Genomic DNA, 27,290 nt, shown 5'->3' on the forward strand with positions numbered 1-27,290 from the left:
CGGAAGAGTGGAGAGAGAGAGACGTTTTCCTTTCCATCTCTTTCCAAAACCCTCAGAAATCGTAATTTAAAAAACCCCAATCAGATATAAAAACCATCCAAATTCTATTCTATTCTACTGCAAACCACTGCAAATCAGAATCCTTGCTGAAACTCGTAGAATCGCCTTCTTTGAATCCCGAAAGCATGGGTTCTGGTATGGATTGCTTTTATAAATCTATCCTTCTCATTCTCCACCTTCATCCGCTGCTGAATTTAGGATTTCTAGGTGCTTTTTTTTTTTTTTTTGCTGTGATTTTTTTGGCATATGGAAATGGTTGGGTTTACTGATTGGTTGGATTGGTTTCTTTTATCTTCTGAATTATGTTTTAATGTGGAATGAATTGATTTATGAATCTACGCCTATTAGATGGAGGAGATATCTGATACTCTGGCAGTGTGTTGCTCCATACTCATGTAAACAGGAATTACACTCGTGGAATGTATTTAGCTCAAATTAACGGCTAAAATAGTGGGACCCATTGTAGATGGGCCATGACACCAAAATAAGACCAATTAGATGATCCTGACCTCTGATGGATGGTTATTTGTTTGTTGAATTTGGATCCTAGACTATTTTCTGTTTTTAACTGTCGGTTAGATGTCTATCAATCGGCCTCATTATGATCACGTGCTCAGGGTGTATTTTCGGTCATGGCTTGTCTGTAGTGGGACCCACTACTTGGGCGGTTTAACTTGAAGTGCATCCACACGGCGCATACATTTCGCGCAACGGTGCATCATGCTTTGGCAGAATATCAAATCCTTTCCCCCCGCCCCCCCCTCTACTAGATGATTCAAACACACACAGAATATCAAAGCTTTTTACTCAGTTGAATGATTCAAATACATTCTTGAAAATGGATTGGCATCAGGCAATTTACGTTGTCACTTATAAGCCCTATATGATAATCAAACCCTGTCTTTTCTACTTAGTACTGTTAGATTGCCAAAAGTAGAAAACGAAGGCATGCATTATTTGAGTTTGGGTGGGTGTAATGCGGAATAGGGTCCGTGTTAGCCAACCCCAACCAAACCCAATTAGTTGGGATAAGCCTTAGATGATGATGATGGGTGTAATGCTCCATCCGCCACCTATGCTGCTGCTTCTGCTATCATTGTTTGGTTATTATTGTTTTGAGGAATTTTAATGTTTTTTTTTTTTGTACGCGGACCTGGTGTCGGTGGTGATGATTGCATGCGTCTCAGGACATTGTGTGCCTCTCTCATTTTACAAAAGAGCTTCTGAAAAATTGAATTTTGAAATGCTTGCTAGATTCCTAAAACCATCTTTAGATGGTGGGAGATATGTGCTTAGGGAGCAGAAGTCCTTCCCTTTATATGAATTGACTTTGAATATACTTGCATCAGTTCAGTCAGACAACGCACAAATTGGGACCCCATACAAAGGAAACCTATTATGCGCACTTGTTTTTCGTGATGTTTTGATTTCTAAGTGTGTATAGATGTCTTTTTTAACAATCTTTGAAGTTTCATTGAAAAATTCAACTAATTTCCCAAAGTTTCCCCATCTTTCCCAACAATAGCGATGCATCACGTGATACAATCGATATATCACATGCGATGATTGATATTTTTCTGTATCCCAGGGGTGTGATACATTATGCGATAATGATTTGGAAAACATTGATCAAATGCTAAAAGAAAGTGAAGAACCAGCGAGGAAAGATAAGTATAAATCGTATGATGAATTTGTGTTAGCTTAAGTACTAGAGAGGGTGAGAATGATGTCTACAAACAAGCAAAAGATGGGGAGAGGAAAGGTAGAGCATATATCATTTAGGTGTATTAGGGGTGAGGAATCAAGGGGTCATGGTGAAAGACGGTGAGGTTAGGGAGAGATGGAGAGGCTATTTCCAAAGGTTTTTGTATGATGATGTTGGCATGAAGATTAGGAGGCTCCTTAGACCCTGGACTTTGTAGTGCGGGATCATGGGGTCTTGGTGAAAGATGGGAAATGAAGCGGCTACTTCCATAAGTTCTTGAATGAAGATGTATCTATGGAAATAGAACTAGGAGGGTCCTTCGATCTAAGGTTAGGAGAGTGTGTGAACTATTGGAGAATTCATGCAAGGGAGGTAATGGTAGTCTTAACAAGGATGAGGAAAGGCTGCAAGGAGAGATGATATAACTATAAAAGTGTGGAAGATATTGGTAAAATGAGGCTTGGGCTGATATGGAGTATTCAATTGTATTCCTTTAAATGTCGTCTTTTTCCAAAATGTGTACATTTAAGCTTGTCCTTGTCAAGTTGCCCTTTACCACCTTTAGATTCTATTGTCAAGGTTGCTCTTTCTGAAAGGATAACTTGAGATTCATTTCGTCGTCTAGCTTGTATTCATATGTAGTTATATACAAATTTGAGGAAAGGTAGAGATTCTCTCCTAAGAATCTGTATATGTGGATGTTCGAAATCCGAACGAAGACCGGCGAGAAACTTAAAGATTATGAGTTGTTTTATTTGATTTTTTCAGATCTTCTCACTCAAAGATAACTGTTTGACAAATTTTCAATTCTTCCCTTTTTTAATTTAAGTTCGCAAGTACTCTTCCATGGTTCCATCGCCTTGTTCAAGATTGTTAATCTCTATGTGAAGTTGATAGAGGTGGTTAAGTCTTTTTGGTGAGAGTACATCTTGGCTACTTTATCCCATACATCCTTCACAATCATTAAGAGATAGAGACCATGACTAATTTTAGGTTACATGGACATAAGGAATTGGGACATCAGAAGCTAATTTTCACATTTCCATTAATCATAAGTGGGATCATTAGGCTTGGGCTGTTTCTTTGTTTTTGCAATATATCCTAACCTTTTTTGTGTTCCAATATACATTTAGGCTGCTTGAGACCACTCCAGATAATTTGTGTTATCTAGTTTTATTGTAGTAATTGCATTTGTCTTGATGGAATTTGGGTGTGTTTATTATATCGCATTTAGAGAATAACAAAAAGATATTCTTAGGGATGATAAAGAGTACTAAAAGAGCTGAAAAAATACTCAAAATAGTCTCCTGGTGGTAGATCCAAAGCCTGTTTGAGTCCGCGCATTATATTTGGCAACAACAGTTGCGAGAGGGTAGATCCAATGGCTGCTAATAGTCTACGGAGCAGATTCCACAATATATGACGGCTTGTATCTTAGATCCAGTAGCAACAAATGGGCTTGGATGTAGATCGAGCGACCGTCGGACGTTTGCAAGTCAGATCCAGTATCAATTGCCGGTCCAGAGAGCAAATCTGACGATAGTAAGGGCTGCCAAGCTCGAATTTGATATTGGAAAAGATGTAAGAAGAGGAATTTGACAACACTGGAAGGATTCCTTTTTCAGATATGGTGTTTGGAAACGGATCCGGCAACGATGGAGAGATGTTGGCACATATTTGGTGCCAAAAATGAAATTTAGTGGCTTTAGAAGGGTCCTGTTTGAAATCCGGCGATGTTGGAGGGGTCCCGACTCATATTCGGCAATGTCAGCTAATTCAGATTTGGCGATGTTGGAGGGGTACTAACTCACATGTGGTGGCCATTATGGAAGGTTCTCGGCTTAGATCCATTGATGGAAAAGCTGCCATAACTTGAATCCGGTGTTGTTTGAAGCTTAAGAGAGCTCTAGAGGGATTTGCTTCCTTTAGATGCTGCAAATTCTTCTTCTAGAGAGGACAAACGAAGGAGAAAATGCTTCTAGAGGACTCATTGATTCATTATAGTTGATTTTGTAGGGTGGTGATGGAGAAACCCTCTCTCTTTCACCATCTTGTAGAGTAAAATGGGTAGACGGCCGTCGAAATTGAAACAGGAGAAGGAAGAGGAGTAAGAAAAGTTATTAAGAGAAATATGAAGAGATAAGAAGGGGAAAGGGGGTGGATCAGTGGAGCTTTGATACCATGTGAAATTAGGATAAAGGGGAGAAGAAGAGAGAAAGAGAAAAGGGAAAAATTGTGAGTAGGGAATGCGCTTTGTTAATCTCCTTCTCACCTTAATATACTTGTTTATAAAAAAAAAGATTACAAGAGAAAAACTTTATTAGCAATTTCAGATAATCATGCCTACATTGAGCAAATCTAACCCTCTATGGTACGTTGGTCTGTGTACGCTAACAAAATCATGCCTTGAGTGAAAATGCTCTCAAGGTGGGCTGAGAATTGTGTACCTCCTCTTGACAGGTGGTTGATAATTGTTCCTCTTTGCATGCAATTTCCCCTTGATCTCTTGATTGACTTATTTTTTGATGAGGACATCAAATCACCATTCAGGGTCTATCAGAGGAAGAGATCATCACCAGTTTTCCTTTGAATAGATGACCACTATATGGGCCCAAGTGGGCTGAATGGACTGTTTTGAAGACCCCATTGAAGATCCTACATTCATTTGATGCATCTTCAAAGACCTTACACTTGGAAGATGCATGTGGGCTACATTCTTGAGGTGTCTGGACCATTAGATTGAGTGTGCGCATTGATCAGACCGTTGGATCGCGCACGATGGACTTTTGGACCATTCTTGATCATGGACCACCCCATTGGTCGCGAATAATTTAGGGTTGTTTAGATTTATTTGTTTTGAGTAGTTTTTGTCATTTATTTTATTATTTTTGGACTATCTTATGTTTTACTAGAGAGAGAGAGAGAGAGAGAGAGGGGGGGGGGGTGTTGGGAGTTGCGTGGATCCCCAATGCCTCTATTTTGAAAAAAGAACTTTGTGTTTTTTCTTCTTCATGTGATTTGAAGAATACTCCATGTGATTTTGAGCTTGGGTGGTGTGATTCAATTCCTCATTGAATGGAGGTGCAAGGCTTTTCATCTATCATCTTTCTTCTCTCTTTCTTTCTATCCAAAAGATGTCTTTTCTCAAAACTTCATCTTTATTCTTCCCTTCCCATCCAAATAATATTTTTCTTCAACTTTTCATCATCCAACTTCAACCCCAGTTGAACCCAACCATTGAGGACCCCAAAACCCATGCTAACGACCCACGCATGTGATCGTACTGCCATACTCCGACCGTACAAACAACCCCTCAATCCCTTGATTTCCTCTTGCTTTCCCCGATTAAAACCCCTTTATTTCCCATCCCTAACCCTACCATAAACCTTTGATCCCCAATTTCTTATTTTCCCAAATTTCTAAAAACCCTAATTCCAAAATCTCCAAACCGTAGAATCCCAATTTTCCTAATTAACCTAAAACCCCAAACCTCCAACCACATAAGTTCCTAATTCCCCTCAAGTAATATCCATGCCCCAAAATCCCTTAGCCAATTAAACCGGCTAATGCCTAATTTTACATTTTCCCCAAATTCTTCAAACCCTAGGTTAGCCTACATTTTAATCAAGCAAACCCTAGGTAGTAATAGTCGTTACCTTTTGCAATAGACTTATTCCTATGCTAATTGGGTGTTTTTACATCCACTAGATCCCAACTTCTACTATTCAACGATCACGCATGGCGTAGTTTCTTGATTGTGGCCTAGACTATTCATAGTTTCATATTGAATTCTTGAGATAGTTGATGATTTTGGTGTGATTTGGGATTTTGATTATTTAATTTAATTTTTTGATTGATCTCACTTCACCGTTTATCCACATGCATGCGTTGTGCATCATTTTTCCTGGGAAAAAGAAAAGAAAACTAAATTCGCTGTTGGAGTCATTGAAGGCATTATTATTTACTAGGAAAATATCATGGCTAATTTGAGACAAGCAGTGTTTCTTGTTTTAGGCTCGAATGGCTGTGAGAATCAAAGTTTTGAATATGGTGCAAAAAGCTTCCTTTCTTTTTGTAGATACAACATTAAATTTAATTGTTGACTCTATTGCTTTAGTTTTATGATTTTTGTTTGTTCTTTATTCTAATTACTGCTGGCATCTTTAGATGAGGACATGGAAGACTATGGATTTGAGTATTCCGAGGAAGAACCTGAGGAGCAGGATGTTGATATCGGAAATCAGTACTATAACTCAAAAGGTATGTCTATAGTTTTCTATTACATCTTACTTAAATGTGCATGGTGAGTTTCCCGGATAGAAATAATCATGCATTGGTAGGTGATGTTTTCATTGAATATATAACAGTGTTGACTGAATCATCTAGTTGATCATTGAGCAAGCATAGTTGAATCAGTTTTGGCTGAATTGAGTTGACAAAAAGCTCCTAAAGCTTGGTCAAGTCAGAAGGAAAACAAGACTCAGCAATCAAAATTCTTTTGACTTGGAATGGCTCAGTTTTGACTTGGGCAACTTCTGTTCAAAGTTTTTTATAAAGTGATTTACATTCCAAAAAATCTACTCTTCTTTGCCCTTTGCCTTTGGTAAAGTGAAAAGGCTTATTTATTAATGAGAAAAAATGATACACAGAGTCCTAGATGCATCTCCGAAATGGATGCAAATTCGTTTAATTCATTCACAATATATACTATAGGTTAATGTTCCAATATTTCTACTTGCAATCATGGTCAATGCCTAATTGATACGTATCTCTTCCCTCACAATTTCCATCATATGGGTTTGAGAAGATGCCGTGGGAACTGTAAATCAAACAGAGCTAAGCACGGCTTTTATCAATATGGAGAAAGCACACAATGGATCACTTTGAACAAGGTATTCCATAATGGTAAACGTGGCAGCAACGGCCATTGCTGTTGCCTTAATGGCTGTTACTGCCCTTGTAATGGATGCTACGGCCTTTTTTTGGGGGTTGAAAAGACCTATTTTGCCCCCCTGTAACACTGTTATGGGGCCATTAAGGGTTGTTATGGGTCAGTTTTCTGTAATTGCTGTTACGACATAGTTACCACCGTTATTGTCATGTAACGGCCGTTACGGTTTGGAATACCTTGACCTTGAATGGTTGTGTTGGATGATGTGGAAGAAAGGGATCTTGGGAAGTAATATCTCTATCATCAAAGATTCATATGAGGGTACAATTATAACAGCGAGAATGGCTTGTAGTGAGACAGATGTGTTTCCTATAGCAAATGGTGGCACATGCAAATGTTTGGCATATGTGGTGCATGTGCACGGAACGGTATGTTCCTGCATGCACCACACTAAAAAAGCTTTTGAGAAAGGATGGATTATCCATTGGCAATGGTCATATCCCCTAAGGGAAAAATCTACAAGATAGCTATTCCATGTTACATGGGGCACATTGTTAGGCAATCAAGAGGCTATGCATATAGCTATGTTATATGGTGCTAGTTGATGATAATAGGGTGGGGGCTACTACTAAATTGGAGGTTTGGTGGAAGGTTCTACTGTCTAGAGGTTCAAAAATATCAACCAAACTCAATAGGAATGGGACAACGCTAAGAAATAAGAATCAAAGATGTGTCAACCCGTGAGACTCGATAGGTTTGAGGGTGAGGAACGGCTAGCATACCTAAGCAGCCCACGGTGTTAGTAACCTGGCATAAGTGTGGAAAATTGAATTCCTGCACCAATCATCACTTTCTACAATCTGGCTTAAGGCGTGACTAATAATTGCAAGTGGCACAATCTCAATTTGATCCCCGACTTGTGATTGGATATCTTCCTTAGTGTCGGGGTTTACCTGAAGGGAGGCTTCAAGTTGATTGATACGTACATTGATCACAATCGAGTTGCGGTGGTTCTATTGTATGCTTCAATAGCTGTCAGATAGTTGTTGATAGCGTTAAGGGCCTCGACAATCTGCTCTAGATTTATAGTGGGATGGAGACCAAAGCCATGTTCAGAATGAGTGGCCATACACAAGGTAACTCTTTGGGGAAAACATAAATCCTAGGGTAATGTTATGACAAAGACAAAACCAACCTAGAAATCAAGTTGGACACACTAGGGACACTAATATGAAAATTCAAGAAACCACTACCCTCAAATATTATGTTGAAAATTCAGTAAGTTGGTAATCCGAGGGTGCCAAACTGAAAATTCAGCAAGAGTGTAATATGAAAATTACAAACTGAAAATTCAGCAATGTGACAACTTGAGATTACAATGCTAAAATTTCAGCAATGGTATGAGTGGAAATGCTAGCTGAAAATTCAGCAATATGATACTTAAAAAAAAATAAAAATAAATTCAGCAATATAATCTTTTATGCAATGTATGCTCTACTTACCCTAGATGTGACTCTAACCTAGATGTAACAGAAAAATCCTATGCTAAATCTGTCTCTGATACCAAATTTAATGCAGGATACATGATTTAATGCTAACATGCAACATGAAGATTAAGAAAGAGTTCATAAAGTAATTAAATTAACAAAAGATGCTAACCCACAAAGTAATTAAGAGTAAACAATATGAAATAAAATTTGATTTAACCTAAATCACATGCCCGCATGATAAGAAATCACAAAAATCAATTAAAACTAGGCCTGATAGAAGGATAGAACTTTCAAGTTAGCATAAGCACGTTCCACACTCAAGGGATAAATTTGTAAGTTTTATGATTAATGTTAGGAAGGGGAAAATCTGAAATTTGGAAAATTAGGGTTCATGAGAATTGGAGATTTTGGAATTAGGGTTTTTAGAAATTGAAAAAAATAGGAAATTGAAGATATAGAGTTTAAAATGTTGTAATGGAAGGGAAAAGAGGAAGACAAGAGAAGAAGAAGAAGAATACCTTTCGGGGAAGAGAAAGATGAAGGATGTACCTTGGGGAATCTACCACCAAACAAGCTTCTATCCTTTCACAATTTAATTGGAATGAAGAGTTTCTAAAAAAAAACCCTAAAAAATGAGGAGGAAAATTCCTTCACACAAGAGAGCTTCTCTAGGGTTTTTTGAGAAAATCTCTCTTGTGTGAGGAATTTTCCTCCTTATTTTCTATGGTTTTTTTGAGAAACCCTACATTCCAATTAAATTGTGGAAGGGTAGAAGCTTGTTTGGTGGTGGATTTTCCAAAGTACATCCTTCCTCTCTCTCTTTTTCGAAATGTATTCTTCTTCTTTTCTTGTCTTCCTTTTTCCCCTTCCATTACAACCTTCTAAACTCTAGATCTTCTATTTCCTATTTTTCCCAATTTCTAACAAAATCTAATTCCAAAATCCCCAATTCTCATGAACCATAATTTTTCAAATTTCAGATTTTCCCCTTCATAAACCTAACATAAAACCTACAAATCCGTCTCTTGAGTGTCGAGCGTGCTATGCTAAATTGGAAGTTATATCCTTCCATCGGGCCTAGTTTTAATTGATTTATATGATTTCTTAGCATGTGGGCATGTGATTTAGGTTAAATAAGATTTTATTTCCTATTGTTTACTCTTAATTACTTAATGGGTTAGCATCTTTTGTTAATTGAATTACTTTATGAACTCTTTCATAATATCCACATTGCATGCTAGCTTTAAATCATGTGTCCTGCATAAGATAATATTGGGGATACTCTGAACAATGGAACCAGCTAGTGCATCATTACAAGGTGAAGTTAGGCATTGGAAGAAAGTGCTATAACTTAGTTTCCCAGAAGATTTGGTGCATTGTAAAACAACATAGCAATGTCATGGAAGTGCTTAACTCAACTATCATGTCTTTCTTTGGTAGAGGAACAATGTGTCGTCATGTAATGAGGTATATGTTGTCATGAGTCAATTGTTCTGCCTGAAACACACATCTTTGAGCCAGCAACCCCCATTGGCAGAGCTACCACATAGATCCTTCATATCATGGGGTGCGAGTTTGCATGTAATAAGGCATATGCGTTGTTGCAAGTCAGTGAGTCTGCTTGAAGTGCAAAGTTTTGTGCCTAGAATCCCCATTGGCAACACTACCATGCAAATCCTTCATATCACGACTACATTCAACATACTACATACAACAACAACATTATACTCCTTATGATATGCTTGGGGAGGGGCAATCCAGACTACATGGAGGAAATTGCCTTTGGTTGGCACGGCTCCCAACTCGGGGGTTCAATCCCTCTCTTGGTGTTCGAGTTACCCCCCTAAAAGGGGACCTCTGTATTCTCTTATTACATGCCCACCCATGAAAGAATCATCTCATGAAAGAGTCATCTTGTCATGGCACTGAGGAAGTGGGGGAAGCACTAGAGGTAGGGCAGGGATGTGTTATTGAGTGAGGTTGTTCCATTTGTCGTTTGATCTCTGGAGAAGTTCTTGTAGTCGGGGCAACATCTATAGTTGATGCACTGATTCAAGAGAGAAAGCTGGCCTTATCCGGGGAGAGGCTAGTTCATCATGCTGATGTCGGGAAGAAGCTTTTTTCCCCTCGTATTTCGATTCACTCCCATTCACAATGATTACCTAATAAAAGTTGTGGCCTAGAGTGTTCTTCAAGAGCATGATTTTATATGTGTGCATGCGTGCGTGCGTGCGTGTGTGATAGAGCTAAGAGCATGATTTTATATGTGTGCATGTGTGTGTGCGTGTGTGATAGAGCTAAGAGCACGATTTCAATTGTAGTAGCACACTACCTCTTCCACTGTGTTTACATTTCCCAATGTTTTGAAATAGACACTTCCCAGCTCGTGCACAACTGCATTTGAACCCGCTCTTGCTCCCACACTAGGTTGGGCAACTATTCCATGACTACAGCCACTGTAGATTATTCATGCTGTGTCTTTGGTCTTTGCCTAATTAGGATTTGTTGAAAGGTTGATACTTGAATAAGGCCCATTGGGCCCAAGTGCATGTAATAAGGCCCATGAGATCCATTCACAAGACCATGTAATAAGGCCCACAGGGCCCATTCATGTTTTTACTATTGTAATTGAGGGCTAGGGTTTCAATACACAACACATCTCATTCTCTCTCTCTCTCTCTCTCTCTCTCTCTCTCTCTCTCTCTCTCTCCCATTGTTTCTCTTCCTTTTTTCTTCTCCTCATTGTAGCTTCTCATAGGCCTTCAAGATTAGCACGATGTAGCCGTTTAACATGGTATCATGCTCCTATTGTTTCTTCTTCTTCTTCTTCTTCTTCTACGGTTTCTTCTCCTCCTCACTGTAGCTTCTCATAGGCCCTCAAGATTAGCACCATGTAGCTGTTTAACTGGATTGTTGTATTCATCAAACATGTTTTTACCCTAAAAAATTCTGTCATATTCATTGGTGAAGTTGCATTGAACAAATGGTTATGGCCTGAATTTCCATATCCGGTGGTGTATTTTTTAGTCTAAGAATGTTATGTGGTATTAGAGCCGAAGTGCTCATAGGGTTTTTTCTTCTTCTTCTTCTAGGGTTTCTTCTTCTTCTAGCGTTTCTTATTCTTATTATTGTAGCTTCTCATAGGCCCTCAAGATTAGCATCATGTAACCGTTTAATAGGATTGTTGTGTTCATCAAGCATGTTCACCCTAAAAAATTCCATCATATTCATTGGTGAAGTTGCATTGAACAAATTATTATGGCCTGAATTTCCGTATCCAGTGGTGTATCAGATTTATTATATTCCAAGAGTGTTATGTGGCGTAAGTTTTCCATATCTCTCCTGCTCATGAAGTGTTTAATTCCTTTGGGGCCTGTTTGATTTTCCTTATTACCTGTAAATGCAATGTAAATGGGTCATTATTACCTTTTACAAATTATTTATTTATTTATTTATTTTTGAGAAATTACTGCCTTGAAAATTGTGAAAATTTTAATTGAATTTCATGTATTTGTACAGGCACAAAAATGTAGGTCTCACAGTGATGAGTATGTTATATCCATGCTGTCCATCCATTCCACAAGCCCATGCGTCCAAAATTGAGACAAATCCACAACTCAAATGGACCACAACACATCAACAATGGTTATAATGGACCTCAACCGTTGAAAGTTAATTCCTTCCTACGGCCCACACTAATGTTTATTTGTCACCCGACCTGTTCATAAGATTATACAGACATGGATAAAGGGAAAAAATAAAAAATAAATCAATTTGATTCAAAATTTCTGTGGCACCCAAGCAATTCCCACTTTTTAATCTTGTGTGGTTCACTTGAGCTTTAGATCTGCCTCATTTTTGGGCTCATGCCCTAAAATGAGCTGGCGGAATGGATGGACGGCATGGATATGATCTTATACATCATGGTGGCCCCCACAGTTTTTGTACCCCAAATTTTTTCCGCCTCTGTTTTGCACCACAACTTTTAACTTGTGAATGTCAACTTTGGGATAAGAGAAGGAAATAGTAGTGTAAATAATGATTACTATTTACAATGTAAATATTTACAATGTATGTACATTGTAAAATTGAAATCAAACAGGCCCTTAGTGTGTTTACCTAACCTGTGTTGTAGTTGAAGCTCATTGGAAATGACTTCAGGATCCTGTATTTGTTGCCACTCCTTCCCTTTATTTAGCTTGAGCAACTAAGAGCATGGTCCATCTCTTTGGTGCCTGATTAACGCAATGTCTTGTATTTATGGTGAAGATGCAATGGGAGATATCTCCAAAAGATTAAAAAAAGAAAAGAAAAAGAATGAAAAGAAAAGAAAAGAAAGGAACAAATAAAGGTGCAGCGGAAGTGTTATGATGTGAAATGGATGCCATGTCGTTGTATAATTGTGTTGGCATACCAATATCGAACCAAAGGAACCTACAAGTTTCTTGAGTGTTAGACCCTTGCCTCTTACCATTCTGATATATGTATATATACATGTGTATTTATGTGGATTACCATATTGGCCTGCTGTTTATTTATTAATGATAGATTACCATGTTGGTCTCCTGTTTTATTCTTAATAAGAGATGTTAGTCATCCTTCTCAATCTCTCCCTTAATGAGAGCAGTGAGAATGAGAAGGATGTTGCTCATGGAACTCAAGTTGGGTGGAAGAAGCGGAGATGTGCCTTTGGAGTTTTATGTGATCATCAAGTACCAATCAAATTGAAGGGAAATATTATAGGATAGCTATAACACCAGCAATGCTTTATGGGACAGAATGTTGGGCAGGTTGAGGAACAACATGCTCATAGGATGAGTGTAGCTGAAAAGATGATGCTGGCATGGATGGGTGGTAAGCCAAGTAAGGATAAAATTAGAAATGGATTCATTCGAGGGAACTTAGGAGCAGCACCAATAGGTAATAAGATGAGGAGAAGTAGGCTTAAATGGTTTGGCCATTGGCAATGGAGACCAAGAATTGCACCACTTAGAAGGACTGAGTTGGTTCAAGTTGAAGGCTCTAAAGGGCAAGGGGAATGTTCTAAAAGGACATTGGTGGAGGTAGTAAGAAAAGATCTGAGGAACTATGGTTTAACTGAGGATATAGTCCGTGATAGAGTGGAATGGCGAAGCAGGATTTGTGCGGCTGACCCCAATTTGTTGGGATAGGCTTAGATAATGATGATGTTAGTCAACATGTGCATATGCATATCTCCTTATACTTTCCACAATATCATCCCACTTGGATGTGCCTCCAATGCATTTAGTGAAGTTGAATAAGTGCCGGTTGTGCATGTCTTGAGAAGCACTTTCCTTTTGGCACACCTTGTGGTGCCTTTGACCATTACAGAGGAAGCATGCTGGTGAGATTAGGATAGTTGGGGGATTCAATGTTACATTTTTCTTCTTCCTCTGTAAATTTCCTTCTTTAATTTAGATTCTTCCTTCACCTGCTAATGTTGGGATTGTAGAGTTGTTGTTTTTCATACTGTTGGATATTTGCAAGTTTTTCTTCTCCTTCAAATTCTATTTTCAACCTCTTTTGCTGATTTTGTCGTGCTTATGTTAAATAAGATTTATGCTGATGTTTTGTTTCAATAAAAATATATCCATTTTAACCTTTAGCTTACTACTGCATTTATGTACACACTACTTCTTTTGTATGGAATTTTTATATTCACAGTTATTCCTTGAGTTAAATTGTGGTAACATCCAAAATAAATTCTTTTGCAGGCTTGGTGGAAACTGATCCAGAGGGAGCACTTGCTGGTTTTGCTGAAGTAGTTCGCATGGAACCAGAGAAGGTAGAGTGGTGAGTCTCTTAGGATGCTTTTCTGGTTTGCAGTTTATTAAGGTGAACTGATGAACTTAGTTGCATGGACCTTCTACCAGGTGCTGCTCCTGCTTCAAATCATTCTTCTGATTCTTGCTCCTGCTCCTCCCACTAGACTACATGACTTCCCCTTTTTATAGATAGGAGTTGCAACGTATAACTCACTTTCCTCAAGTATCTGATGTGGGACTAAACACACATGATGATAAACATAAAACAGAACACAATAAAAGAGGCTGTGTGCGTTCTCAATGCCCCCTCTCAAACTCAACATGGTGGGATTTGGTACCTTCAATTGTAGACTATCTTTAAATTGGGCTTCTGACATCCAACTATTGTTCTCTTAGAAGGTAGTCCATAATTGAACTCGGAAACTATTGAACCACCAACATGTCATTCACATGCAAAGCCCCCTCAGCAAGACACGAGTGCAATATTGCAAAACAAGTGAGTGAACTACACCTTGAATAGTCAGGAGGTGATAACACCATGTGAAGACACAAGCATGGTTCTAAATATAACTATATTGGCCCGTATTAGGCCATATCTATTGAAATTTTTTATAAGCTAAAGAAAAAAAAGGAAAAATATCAGAAAAAGTAAAAAAAAGATATTCAAGATTATTTTTTCAATTTTTTTTTTAATTTTTAATTTTGGATATGTATTTAATGTCTGTATCAAATCATTCTTTGGTAAGAAAGTTGTTGATTGGGTTGACATGTTGTAAGCTGTGTTGTTGAGTCTTTGAGTTGTAAAGTTTTAATGCATGCCATAAATTGATTTTACATATAATTCTACCAACTATTCAACAATCATCTTTGATGTTCATGAATAATGATGTATAATTACATTGGTAATTAGGCATAGATTATAGGAAAGGATACTATATTTACCATGGTTTATAACACTAAAAAAACACATATTATAAACTTAGGGAGAGGGTGATTGAGTAAAGGCTGAGGCATGAGACAAATGTATTAGAAATCAGTTTGGTTTCATGCTTGGGAGGTCTACCACCGAGGCTATTTTCCTACTTAGACAATTGATGGAGAAATAAGGGAGAGGAGGATCTCCACACGATCTTTCTTGACTTAGAGAAAGCATATGGTAGGGTCCCTACAGAGTTAATTTGGTGGGCGTTGGAAAAGGAAGGAGTTTCAAGAGGATATGTTGATGTCATTAAGAATATGAATGAGGGAGTAGTAACAAATGCTGTCATTAAGAATATGTATGAGGGAGTAGTTACAAATGTGATGACCATTAGTGGAGAGACAAGTGACTTCCCAATTACCATAGACTTACACTACGAGTCGACATTGAACCCGTTCCTTTTCCATTGGCTATGGATGAGCCAATGGGGCATTAGTATTAAGAGATCCCATTGTGTATGTTGTTTGCAGATACATAATTTTAATTGACAAGACGAGGGAGGGCGTAAACACAGAGCTAGATTTATAGAGGGATGCTTTAAAATCTAAAGGATTTAAAATTAGCAAGACTAAAATAGAGTATATGGAGTGCAATTTTAGTAACAATATGAGTGAAATGAGGAATCGGTTAAGATTGCTGACCAAGAAGTTTCCTAAACTGACCACTTTCAATACCTTTGGTCAATAATTCATGAGAGTGGAGAGTTTGAGAAGGATGTTGCCCATAGAATTCAGGTGGAAGAAAAGGAGATGTGCCACTCAATTTGAAAACCAAGTTTTATAGCATAGCTATTAAGACCAGCCATGCTTTATGGGACAAAATGTTGGATAGTTAAGGAATAACATGTTCATGGGATGAGTGTAGTTGAAATGATTATGCTGAGATGCATGACTAGCAAGAAGAGGAAGGATAGAAATAGAAATGAATGCATTTGAGAATTTAGGAGTCGCATTGATAGGTAGTAAGATGAGGAAAATTAGACTTAGATGGTTTTGTCACGTGCAACGGAGACAAAGAACCGCATTGACTAGACTTATGAATGAATTGCTACAAGATAAAGGCTCTAAGTGGGAAAGAGGAAGGCCTGAAAAGGATGTTGATGGAGGTAGTAAGAAAACACTTGATGACTTGTGGTCTAATTGAAGGTCTAGTGATGTAGGACAGCTAACCACTTATTCTAAAAGCTCGAACTGATAGAGCATGTCGAATTGATCCTTTTATCTCATAGCCCAGTCCCCACATCTCATGGGTTAGGACCTCAACCGAATCCCCCTTGTGGACCCCACTTCACATGGGTTCCGCTTCATACGAGCCACCAGCCTCACACGGGTGGGCCCTACCTTACATGAGCCACCCACCTCGAGTATGCCCCTGCATCCCACAAGTAACCCCACTCGAGCCCAGTGTGAAAATGCCCTTGTATTAATAACCCTCGGGGAGGAGTCCGCTTTGATACCACTTTGATGCAGGACAACTAACCACCTGCTTTGAAAGCTCGAGCTGATAGAGCATGACGAATCAATTCTTTTATCTCATAGCCAAGGCCCCACATCATGGTTAGGACCTCAGCCGAACCCCCCTTGTGGGCCCTGCTGCACATGGGTTCTGCTTCACACGAGCCACCCACCTCACACGGGCCGCCCACCTCGAGTGTGCCTCTGCATCCCACAGGCAACCCCACTCGAGCCCGGTTTGAAAATGCCCTTGCTTTATCTGACCCTTGATAGAGTGGAATGGCGAAGCATGATTCATTTAGCCGATCCCAATTAATTGGGATAAGGCTTAGACGATGTCTCCCACTTGTTAGCTGAGTTGGTAGAGACAATGTAGTGTGTGTGACTAATCCAAGGTTCAATCCATGGTAGCATTACCTTAAAAAAAAGATAAGGCTTAGACGATGACAATGATATATTATAAACATTTATTCACAAAATATTTACTTAATCAGATGGACAATGGTGCTGTAATTCTTACACACCCCCTCCCTCAAGACTAAATAACTTGACCCTGTTATATAGATAGGAGTTACAAACTACTTTTGCACGAGTATCCAATGTGGGACTAAATCCACAAGACAGTAAACATAAAACACTGCACAATAAAAGGTTGTGTCTGTATTCTCAACAAGATCAAAAGAATTTATGACGAGAAGAAGAAGCGCATCAGGAGAATGGGGATTTCCTGATACAAAGATCTAGCTTGCTGACGTCTTCTTTAGCTAGCAAAAGAGAGAACAAAATCCATTGTAGCTAGCAAAAGAGAAACAATTGGTGATGTTGAAGCAATAACACTAGATAAGGGTGTCTTTTTTCCCTGAGCAATAAAAGGTTGTGTTTGTATTCTCAACTAGATCAAAAGAATTTATGAAGAGAAGAAGAAGCACATCAGGAGAATGGGGATTTCCTGATACAAAGATCTAGCTTGCTGACGCCTTCTTTAGCTAGCAAAAGAGAAGCAATGTTGGTGATGTTGAAGCAATAACACTAGATAAGGGGGTCTTTTTCCCTGAGCAATAAAAGGTTGTGTTTGTATTCTCAACTAGATCAAAAGAAATTATGAAGAGAAGAAGAAGCACTTCGGGAGAATGGGGATTTCCTGATACAAAGATCTAGCTTGCTGACGCCTTCTTTAGCTAGCAAAAGAGAAGCAATGTTGGTGATGTTGAAGCAATAACACTAGATAAGGGGGTCTTTTTCCCTGAAACAACCAGTTTGATCTTGGATTTTGTCTTTCTTCTTATTTTCTTCCAGACAAACCTGGTTAAATGAACTTTGATAAATATTCTATGCAATTGGCTAATATCCAAGGATGCCTTCTTCTATGAGTTTCACATCTTTGTTGAATGAGTGTAGCCTTCCACCTCAAGCAGGTGTGAATCTAGCAACAAAGAAAGCTCTAATACCATCTAAAAGAGCTTTTTTCATTTGGATACCTATTGCCTAAAGATCTTAATAAACCAATGTCGATTGGCCAAATGGTTTTGAAAGGTCTCCTGTACCAAATTACCTGGATTTTCAGGAGGGGTAACCATAAAAAAATAATAGCTAAATGATTTCTCATGCCTTCCATGTTTTTTTTTTTCGGAAGGGCAACCCAAAATTTTGTTGAAACAAAGGGGAGCAAGAGACAAAGAGGATGATGAGAGATCATCCTGCTAATACAACTGAGACTGAACCCCTCAGCTACCATCAAAGATTGCCAATGGGCTGCCCTTAAACACATTGGTAGCTCAACCATTTTACAGCTAGCCACCTAGCCTTGAGGAACACATGCTGTGGAGATGCTGCCTTGTTAGAAGACCTGTTGTTTCACTCTGACCAAGTCGCCCATAGAATGGCTAATAGAGCAAGGCGCCAAATCAACTTTTTATTCCAATTAGAGCGAGCAAAGTGCCACATCAACAAATGATCACCCATCTTTTGGGCCATCACCCAGCTCATTCCCAACAATGAGAGGAATTTCTCCAAATCACCTTGATGAACCCACAATGAATAAAGAGATGGTCCACTATTTCCTTGCATGCAAGCATAGAATACATTCATTTGTGACGATTATTTCCCTTTTTCTCAAAATGATAGTGGTGAGGGTTTTGTTCTTGCTCCCCGGGCAAGCAAAGCCACCACCTTGAAAGGCACCAGGTGTTTCCATATGCAATGGACATGGTACTTAGCTTTCTTAGTAGACTCTTTTTTGACAGTTCCATAGGACTAGACCAAGAAACCCCTAGGTTTTGTTGGGAAGCCAAACCCACTTATCACAGTCCTCCCCAGGAATCCTTTGTTGTGAAACATCTCCATCATCCTGACAAACTCGATAATTTCCCCATCTAGATGATTTATTCTGAAAGTCGGACTCCACACTGATTGAACCACCTTCCTTACCATGCATTGAGATATAAGAACATCTTTCTCCCTGACCACTCTAAATAGCAAAGGGAACTCTTCCCTTAAATGGTGATCCCTGCACCACCTATCCTCCTAAAAGCAAATGCATGATCCGTTCCTCGAGAGAGAGATGTGCTCACTGAAAGAGTCAGCCACACCTAAGACCGTGTTCCATAAGCCGGATGCTCTATATCTGAAGGATGATGCAGGGAAATTCTGCCCACTTTCCTCGCCATATTTGCATGAGATAACTTTGTACAACAGATTATCCTTTTCCTCCCTGAACCTCCATAGCCATTTAGCTAGAAGGGCCAAGTTGACGAATTTTGGAGATTTTATACTCATGTCTTCCATTTGTTTAAACTCTAGAGAATTGCCACCTTGTTATCTCACTCATATGCATGTCTATCTCAATTTCTGTACATGCACATGTACTACATTAGCAACATTCTTAAGAAAGTTGCGTTTCTTTTATATCAGTTGTCATTGTCATTTGCCTCACAGTTTGTTTTCACTTAATCAGGGGATTCAAAGCTCTAAAGCAAACTGTTAAGCTCTATTATCGGTTAGGGAAGTATAAAGAGATGATGGACACTTATAGGGTGATGTTGACGTACATTAAGTCAGCTGTAACACGGAACTACAGTGAAAAATGCATAAACAACATAATGGACTTTGTTTCTGGGTCTGCAAGTCAGAACTTTGATCTTCTACAAGAGTTCTATCAGACCACACTGAAGGCCCTTGAAGAGGAAAAGAATGAGGTTAGAAGTTTGATTTAGTTCTGACATGGAGAAATAGGAAGGGGACACGTGCGGAGACAGATTGAAAAGGAGGTTTGTGGCACATGTGCCAACGTGGCTGGTGTGAGATCTGCCAACATGAACATGCCTGACCCAAAAATCAGGTCAGTTCACTCAACATAGGGGCTATAGGGATAGGAAAAAAAATGGAGAGTTAGAGAAAAGGATTAAATGGTTGAATATACATGTCTAGCCAACCTGATGACTGGACCAACTCAATTTTTGTGCCAGGTTATGTTTACGTTGGACCCTACCCAAGGAATGGCCCAGATACTGCAGGCCCTGTTGGTATATTTTCCATTAATCTCCCCTTCAATCTTGCCTTCGGTTGAATTTCCTGAGCATTTCTGAGTTTTGTGATCTTAGCATGGGTCGTACTTAATTTTTGATAATTCCCCCCTTCTTTTCCTCAGAGACTCTGGTTTAAGACGAATCTTAAGCTTTGCAAGATTTGTTTTGACAGAAGAGAATATGGACGGATGAGTAAGGTATCACAGATGGTCGAATAATGCATTTTAGTTAGTTCATTCATTATTTTATATTTAAGGTAATATAGATGTGTTGACATTCTTTGGATGAATCAGATCTTGAAGGAACTACACAAATCTTGTCGGCGAGAGGATGGTACAGATGATCATAAGAAAGGCACACAACTTTTGGAGGTCTATGCTATTGAAATACAAATGTATACTGAAACAAATAATAACAAAAAACTCAAGGTTAGACATCCTAATTGCTTTCTTAGTGCTTTTACTTGTAAATTAGTATTGTAACTTACCATTTCTGTTACATGTAATGCTTTTCAATCCTTGCGATGAAACTTCAACTAGAAGTTCTAATGGCTATTTACATCTTAGGCTTCTAAATCATGAAAGTTAAATTTTGCCCATGGCATTTACCTCACTGTTAGGACTTCTTTTGGTTTGGATACAATCATGATTTAGGCTCTTTAAGATGTTCCTAGTTCTCATATGTGACATGATAGGCTGAAGGCCCAAAGTGCCAAACTTCAAGTGCAATATGTTCATAACCTACTTTATACATCTTGTCACACACAAACACAGCTTGAAAACAACCTGAGAAAAAAATATAAGGGCAGCAAAGAAAAGCTAAAACTTAAGAAAAAAACGCGCAAGAGAAGAATCCACTTTAGCAGATGAACATGCCCAATCCAAAATATCCCTTTTGATTTTCCAAAGAACCTCTTCCTACGGACATTTTTTGTTGCGAAAACATCTAGCGTTACACTTCCCCCAAATATTCCATAAGACAACTAAAAACGACATTCGCCAGAGGATCTGAGAAGGATTAGAGAGGCTTCAATGTATTTTGTCTTCTCATGGAAAACAAGATTAGAAGCTATATGAATTGCAACTTAGATTTTCACAATACATAGGGATAGGAGTGTTTACTAAAAATCCTAATTCAACAAAAAAAACTTTTTAACCACAATTTCACACGCGGTATTCGCTGTTGCATGGTACTTAACTCCAGCACTGGATTACGCAACATGTTTGCTTTTTAATCTTTTGGGTAACGAGGTTGCCCTCGGAAAAAAAAATACAGTATCCTATCGTAAAGCACTAATCATATGGCGAACTTGCCCAATCTGCATCAGAATCAAGGTATCCTAAAACAGTTACATAACGGGTTACATAATGATGACAGTGATAACTATTACATGTTATGGGTCGTAACAGTTGTAACGGAAAATTTGACCTATAACAGGGCCGAAATTGATTTTTCAAAAAAAAAAAAGAAAAGAAAGAAGAAGAAGCCATATTTAATCCCAAACAATTAAAAGAGTATGACATATCAAGACTTTACACCAATCAATACAAAAAACTGCTATAACTAACTAGAGCTCGTGTAGTCTAAAAAAAGACCCAAAATTTTCAAAAAGGCACCTATTCTCATTTCTCCAAATCAAACCATCAAAGAAGAGAAGGGGATCTTGTGGCTAAGTTCACTAGATAATCAACAAATGTTGATCTTAAAAGAGAAAAACAAATCTCAAATACCTGATTGCTGGCAGCAAAAGAATATTTTAAATCAGAACGAAAAGAACCCAAAAAAATGTCGAAAAGAAAATATCCAACAAACCCTAGCTGCCACAAACCAATTTTTGAAAAAGCTGGAAGAAAAACTCCCCAAAAGCCTGAACAAAACTGAATGTCCAGCAACCCTTAAAAAGAAAATTAGAAACTACTGCAATATCCTTCCTCGTCAATCACTTTCAACCATTTGATTAGTCTTCAAAGACTCTCAAACTGATAGAAAAATCTGAGAAGCAGAAAGAAAAAAAGAGAAGGGAGGAGGAAGAAGAAAAAATAGAGAAGAGAAAGGGAGATCAAGAAGGGAGGATGAGGAGAAAAGCCTGGGATCTTTTTTTTTTTCCTCTGATATCATGTTAGAGGGGGGGAAAATCTTTTGGGAGAGAAAACTGTAACCGGGGCTGGACGTCCGGCTCCCTTCTTATTTAAATTGAATGATGTCTCAAATTACATAAAGAAAGAGGAAAAAACAAAAGAAAGAAAAATAAGAGATGGCCCATGGTCTAGAGAGAGAAGGCCTACGGCCTAGAAATATCTACACATCTCACCCATGATTTGGGGTGGAAAAAGCAAGGAGACATTGCTTGCTTAGTGGTTTGTTTGTTTGCTCCTTTGGGCGTGCATGTAATAGTTGGGCTGGGGATCAATACTGATTGGACCATGCTGGCAAGTGAATGGTGTCAATCTGAACCTCTGCAATGGCTGGCTTCAAGAGCCTTGGTAAAAGAGCAAGGTTGAGGTTAGGCGGGCAGCCAATCATCAAACTTTGGTGATATACTATTTAGAAGCCAACCCCAAATTTGCTAGGAGGGCTATTGCAACAGTGATGCTACAAAAGCACTCTTGCTGGAGGATAGATGCAATGGTCGACCAAATTGAATATAAAAAGTTGATGGAAGGAGCAAATACGAACTTGGCACCAAAACCTTGGTGGAAAGGAACCACAAAAGGTGATTCTCTTCCCAAAACTGCTCCTTTTGCTTCTACTGCAGGTCTACAAACCCTTCCAGCTCTCATAATCAATCTGAAGAACCATAGGGCCCATTACAGTTCTAGAACTTGATGACTTGGCTTAAACTCAGCCCAACTCAACACTGCAAGATTTCGAGCTGTGTCAGTGGGAAACTTACTCGTGAAGTTGACTCGGTTATGAGTCGACGGAATTTATCAAGTCGTCTCACTGATGACTCGCTGATGAATCTTATACTTTTGTACCGTGAATTTGCTAGCCCGAGTTTTGCTAGTTTGTCTAAGCAACCATTCAGCTACTTCTTGTCTTGCTTGATTTGCCAGGTTGAAGATTTTTACCTAAAGCACTGTAATCCATCTAGAAGGTGCATCCTTGTAAAGCCTGGTAATCATGTTTAAGGAATCCACTTCTGCAAGTAACTAGGATAATTTCAGATATATGACTAGGTTCACAAGCCATGGTACATGTTGGTCCCACCATGAATGTATGTGGAAATGATCTTTATCAGAGAGAAACTGTGTTTTTTGGGGCATTGGAAAACAATGGATGCCCCATGTCCTATCATGCAGCTTATGGTCTGGCCGAAAGTGTTGGTAACATTGGCCAGTGTAACTCTCTTTCTTTTTCTTATCCCCTTCTTTTGGTGATACTGTACCAATATTCTGATGCAGTCAAAAAACTATACTTGAATTTGTTGATGCAAGCTGTGTTTCTGCTCGATTGCAGTTATACTTATAGTTGTTGCCTGTTGTTCTCACCGTGTATAGATTGAATTTGTTTCTGGTAATATGATTTATTGCAGCAACTATACCAGAAAGCACTTTCGATAAAATCAGCAATACCCCATCCACGGATCATGGGAATAATTCATGAGTTTGGTGGAAAGATGCACATGGCAGAGCGCCAATGGCCAGAGGCAGCAACTGATTTCTTTGAAGCCTTTAAGAACTACGATGAAGCTGGGAACCAAAGGCGTATTCAATGCCTGAAGTACGCTTTAGAAGTCCTCTCTCTCTCTCTCTCTCTCTCTCTCTCTCTCTCTCTCCATTTATACGCTGTAAATGATCCTAGTGCCTTCACTCCAAACATGTGGGTCTGTGTCATTGGTTGAGAGCATCGATCTGATGGACCCACCATGGATAGCGTATGCCCCAAAATGTCTTCAAAGTAACAATCCTATGCCTTGCTTCATTTGCCTCTAAATATTGGATAGCTAGGAGCTTCCAATCTGGGATGTTAATTCGATTCAATGTCGGGTCAGGTCAACTCAAAGACTCAAATGGGCCTTTATGTGACTTGGCTCGATATTTCATCGTCATCATCTAATCCATATCCCAACTAATTGGGGCTGGCTAAATGAATTCTTTTCCACCATTCCACTCTATCAAGGGCCATGACTTCAGTTAGACCGTAGGTCATCAAGTCTTTTCTTACTACCTCCACCTCGTCCTTTTGTGACTCAATATTTACTACTATTATTAAAATAACAGGGATATTAGTAAATATTTTTAATGTGGTAAATAATATAAAATATAAAGATGGAAGTGGTTCAATGGCTCAGTTCTCTTAGAGGTCTGGCATTCAAATCTTTCCTACTGTATTATATCTTATTAAAAAAAATGATGCTTTGACTGGGTGAGTGACTATACCAAATCAACGCAAGTTGCATCGAGTCGGCAGAGTTTGAGTCGTCTCGATGAGTCTTTCCAAAACTCGTGCAGGCACATTCAGATTTGGATTTCTCACCGACTCGACTTGGAAATTCCCTGAGTTGAGTTGACTCGGCCAAGTTTTGAGTCGAGTCAGCGAGTTTTAGAACTATGATTATGTCATGGACCTGATGGTACATTTGGGGCCCAAAGACCAATGGTTTGATTCATGATAACATGGGGCCCACTTGCCAAATACCAAACACTTGTTTACTCACATTCACTTGATCTTTGTGCTGTATCACTCAACAGGTATTTGGTTCTGGCCAACATGCTAATGGAATCTGAAGTGAACCCTTTTGATGGACAAGAGGCAAAACCGTAAGTTTTCTTTGAGTTCTCCCTCTTTTCATTTCAAGATCGTCTCGTTTCGATATTGGTTTTGTTCACTGGGCAACCAGTTTTGATGATTGCGCAGATACAAAAATGACCCCGAAATCTTAGCGATGACAAATCTGATAGCGGCATATCAACGGAATGATATAATGGAGTTTGAGAAAATCTTGAAGGTTGAAATATTTATACCTAAGTGAATGTCTCATATATTAGGTTTTTTTTTTTTTTTCAAGACCAGTGCTAGTGTAAATCATGATTTATACCTTGGGTTTCTTTTTAAAATCCTATTTCCTTTTTCTCTGATGTGGTTGCCATTGCAAATTTGTTATTCAGAGTAACAGAAGAACGATCATGGACGATCCGTTCATCCGAAATTATATTGAAGATCTGTTGAAGAATATCAGAACCCAAGTATTACTTAAGCTTATCAAGCCGTACACGAGAATCAGAATCCCCTTCATATCAATGGTGATGGTTTTAATTTCCTACTGTTCTTCCTCTGTTGGCAGGAGTCATTTGACAACTGTTTTTTCTAAATATAATTTTAAAAAAAGGGATTGTTCTTTCTCACATGTGCAAAATTGTAGCTGCTCATTGGGTGGGCCCTCGACTGTGTCTATACACTGGCCCAAAAGTCAGGCCTAACCGCACATCTGCTGGGCTGCATTCGTGCACTGAATATGGACCATGCATCAATTTTTCTGACCATCCATATTGGCCTGAATTCATGGTTGGTCAAGCATTATGAACAGCTTGGATCGCACACACATGTTGCATGTTGGCACGTGTGAGACGTGACTGCCCTCCTGCTCTTGTTGGCAGGACTGCAATCATCATTGTATCACTAAACTTCTATCTGATCTTCAGGAGCTCAATGTGCCGGAAAAAGAAGTTGAGTCGCTTTTAGTCTCCCTAATTTTGGACAACCGAGTTCATGGGAACATCGATCAAGTGAAACGGCTATTTGAGCGCGGTGACAGGTCAGAAACCCTCCACCCTATCCATCTCTTTCTAATTCAGGGCTTAGCTTAGTCTCCACTCTCCACGCACCTTGCCATATACATCTGAATCGTGCATCAGGTGGGGCATTATATGTAGCTGGCCTGGCCCAAAAATGTGGTATCAACTCCTCAGGTGGGTCACATGTGCCTATAAACAATGGATGGTGTTAAAAATTAGGGCTCTCAATGGCAGAGGCTGCTGGGTGGTGGTCTGTCCAAGCCCAGCCTGCAAAATAAAACCTAGGCCTGAGTTCAGTTTTATATGCTGCCCGAGCCACGACAACCCACTTTTGTGCAAGATCTGGGCTCTTCATTTAAGTGTGCCCCACCATGCATGATTATGACAAGAATGCCCTTGAAACCATAACCGGGCTGGCTGACAGGCTCTTAGCCATGGCCCAAGCCAGGACAGAGCGTAAGTTTTATGCGAGGGCCTGGTTCATGGGTCTACTGTTTCAGTTCAAGCTCCACCCAAAACAAGCCGGCCTCAAAAGCCCCAACAGGCCAACCTGGCCCATTGACAGTACCTGGTCAAGAAGATTGTCTAGGTCTGCAGTCAATGTACTAATGTGGCCCATATGAGCAAAATGCTGAGGCCTACTTTTTGGCTGTTTCATCGGGGTGGTGGGGCCTACCTGATTCAGGCTTTAGTACCAGAGCTGTTCGAACTTTTTTTTTTCTTTCTCTTTTCTCTTTTCTATTAAAAAAAAAAAATGGCTGTGCAGATCGAAGGGGATAAAGAAATATGCTGCAATAGATAAATGGAACACCCAGCTTAGGTCTCTATACCAAACAGTCACTAACGAGATAGGTTGAAGATTCAAGAGGCACAACACACATCCATGTTTTGGAGTTCCATTTTCTGGAACTACAAATGTGGTGGAAATCGGGCATTTGGGAGGCTTTTCATTCATCCCGAAATCCCATTTCATAAATTGTATTTGAAGCGTTCGACAAGTTGTGAATAACAAGGTTTTTTTTTTTTTCTCTTCTTCCTTTTTTCGTGTTCGATTCTTGAGGGGATTCGTGTAAGCGAATGTGCAATTCGAGTATATATTCATTTTGGATCACAAAATGCAAATGGACAGGCAAGGGCTGTTTCTCATTTGTCGTTTGGATCAACCTATATGTATTTTTTTCGGGCATCATGATTACAGGTATATAGCTATTTGGATGGCTAGTACATATACGAATCCCAAAATCTCTCTTTTTTTTCCCCTGTTGTTTGTTGTTTGAGCTGGCAATGAGCCAGGCCTGGTTCTGAGCTTAGAAAAAACTTTTAAGTGGCCTAGCCCTGTGGGCCCTGGATCTCTACAGTCCTCAAGTATCTCGATTTGCTTTGCACGTGCCAAGGAACGTTTGTGAGATCTGGGCTATTCGTTAGGTGGGCCACTGTAGTGCTCTGGCAAAAAAAAATTGCTCATCTGGTGGGGGAAGGGTGCTGATTCCCTCCCCAATTTCATATGTTCTCTTTGGCGTGGCCCACCTGAGTTATGAATGAGGCTGATTTTTGGAATCGAGGCCTAACATGGCTAGATACAGAAGATGCGTGGTTTGGATTCCATGTAAATATTACAGTTGTTGCTGACAGCGTATTTCTATTGTTTTCGTACCAGTTTTAT

General features: G+C 39.2%; 1 protein-coding gene across 1 annotated transcript; it reads left to right on the forward strand.

Moving 5' to 3' along the window:
* Positions 1-26,847, forward strand: LOC131227012 (COP9 signalosome complex subunit 2-like). Its single transcript, XM_058222705.1, has 12 exons — positions 1-195; positions 5,933-6,025; positions 13,882-13,960; positions 19,319-19,559; positions 20,012-20,086; positions 20,183-20,317; positions 23,425-23,612; positions 24,584-24,652; positions 24,750-24,840; positions 25,001-25,135; positions 25,535-25,647; positions 26,394-26,847. The coding sequence occupies exons 1-12, from the start codon at positions 186-188 to the stop codon at positions 26,482-26,484; spliced, it is 1,320 nt and encodes a 439-aa protein (XP_058078688.1). The 5' UTR covers positions 1-185; the 3' UTR covers positions 26,485-26,847.
* Positions 26,848-27,290: the final 443 nt, after the last annotated feature.

This window comes from Magnolia sinica, chromosome 15 (assembly GCF_029962835.1).
Source record: "Magnolia sinica isolate HGM2019 chromosome 15, MsV1, whole genome shotgun sequence".
NCBI lineage: Eukaryota > Viridiplantae > Streptophyta > Magnoliopsida > Magnoliales > Magnoliaceae > Magnolia > Magnolia sinica.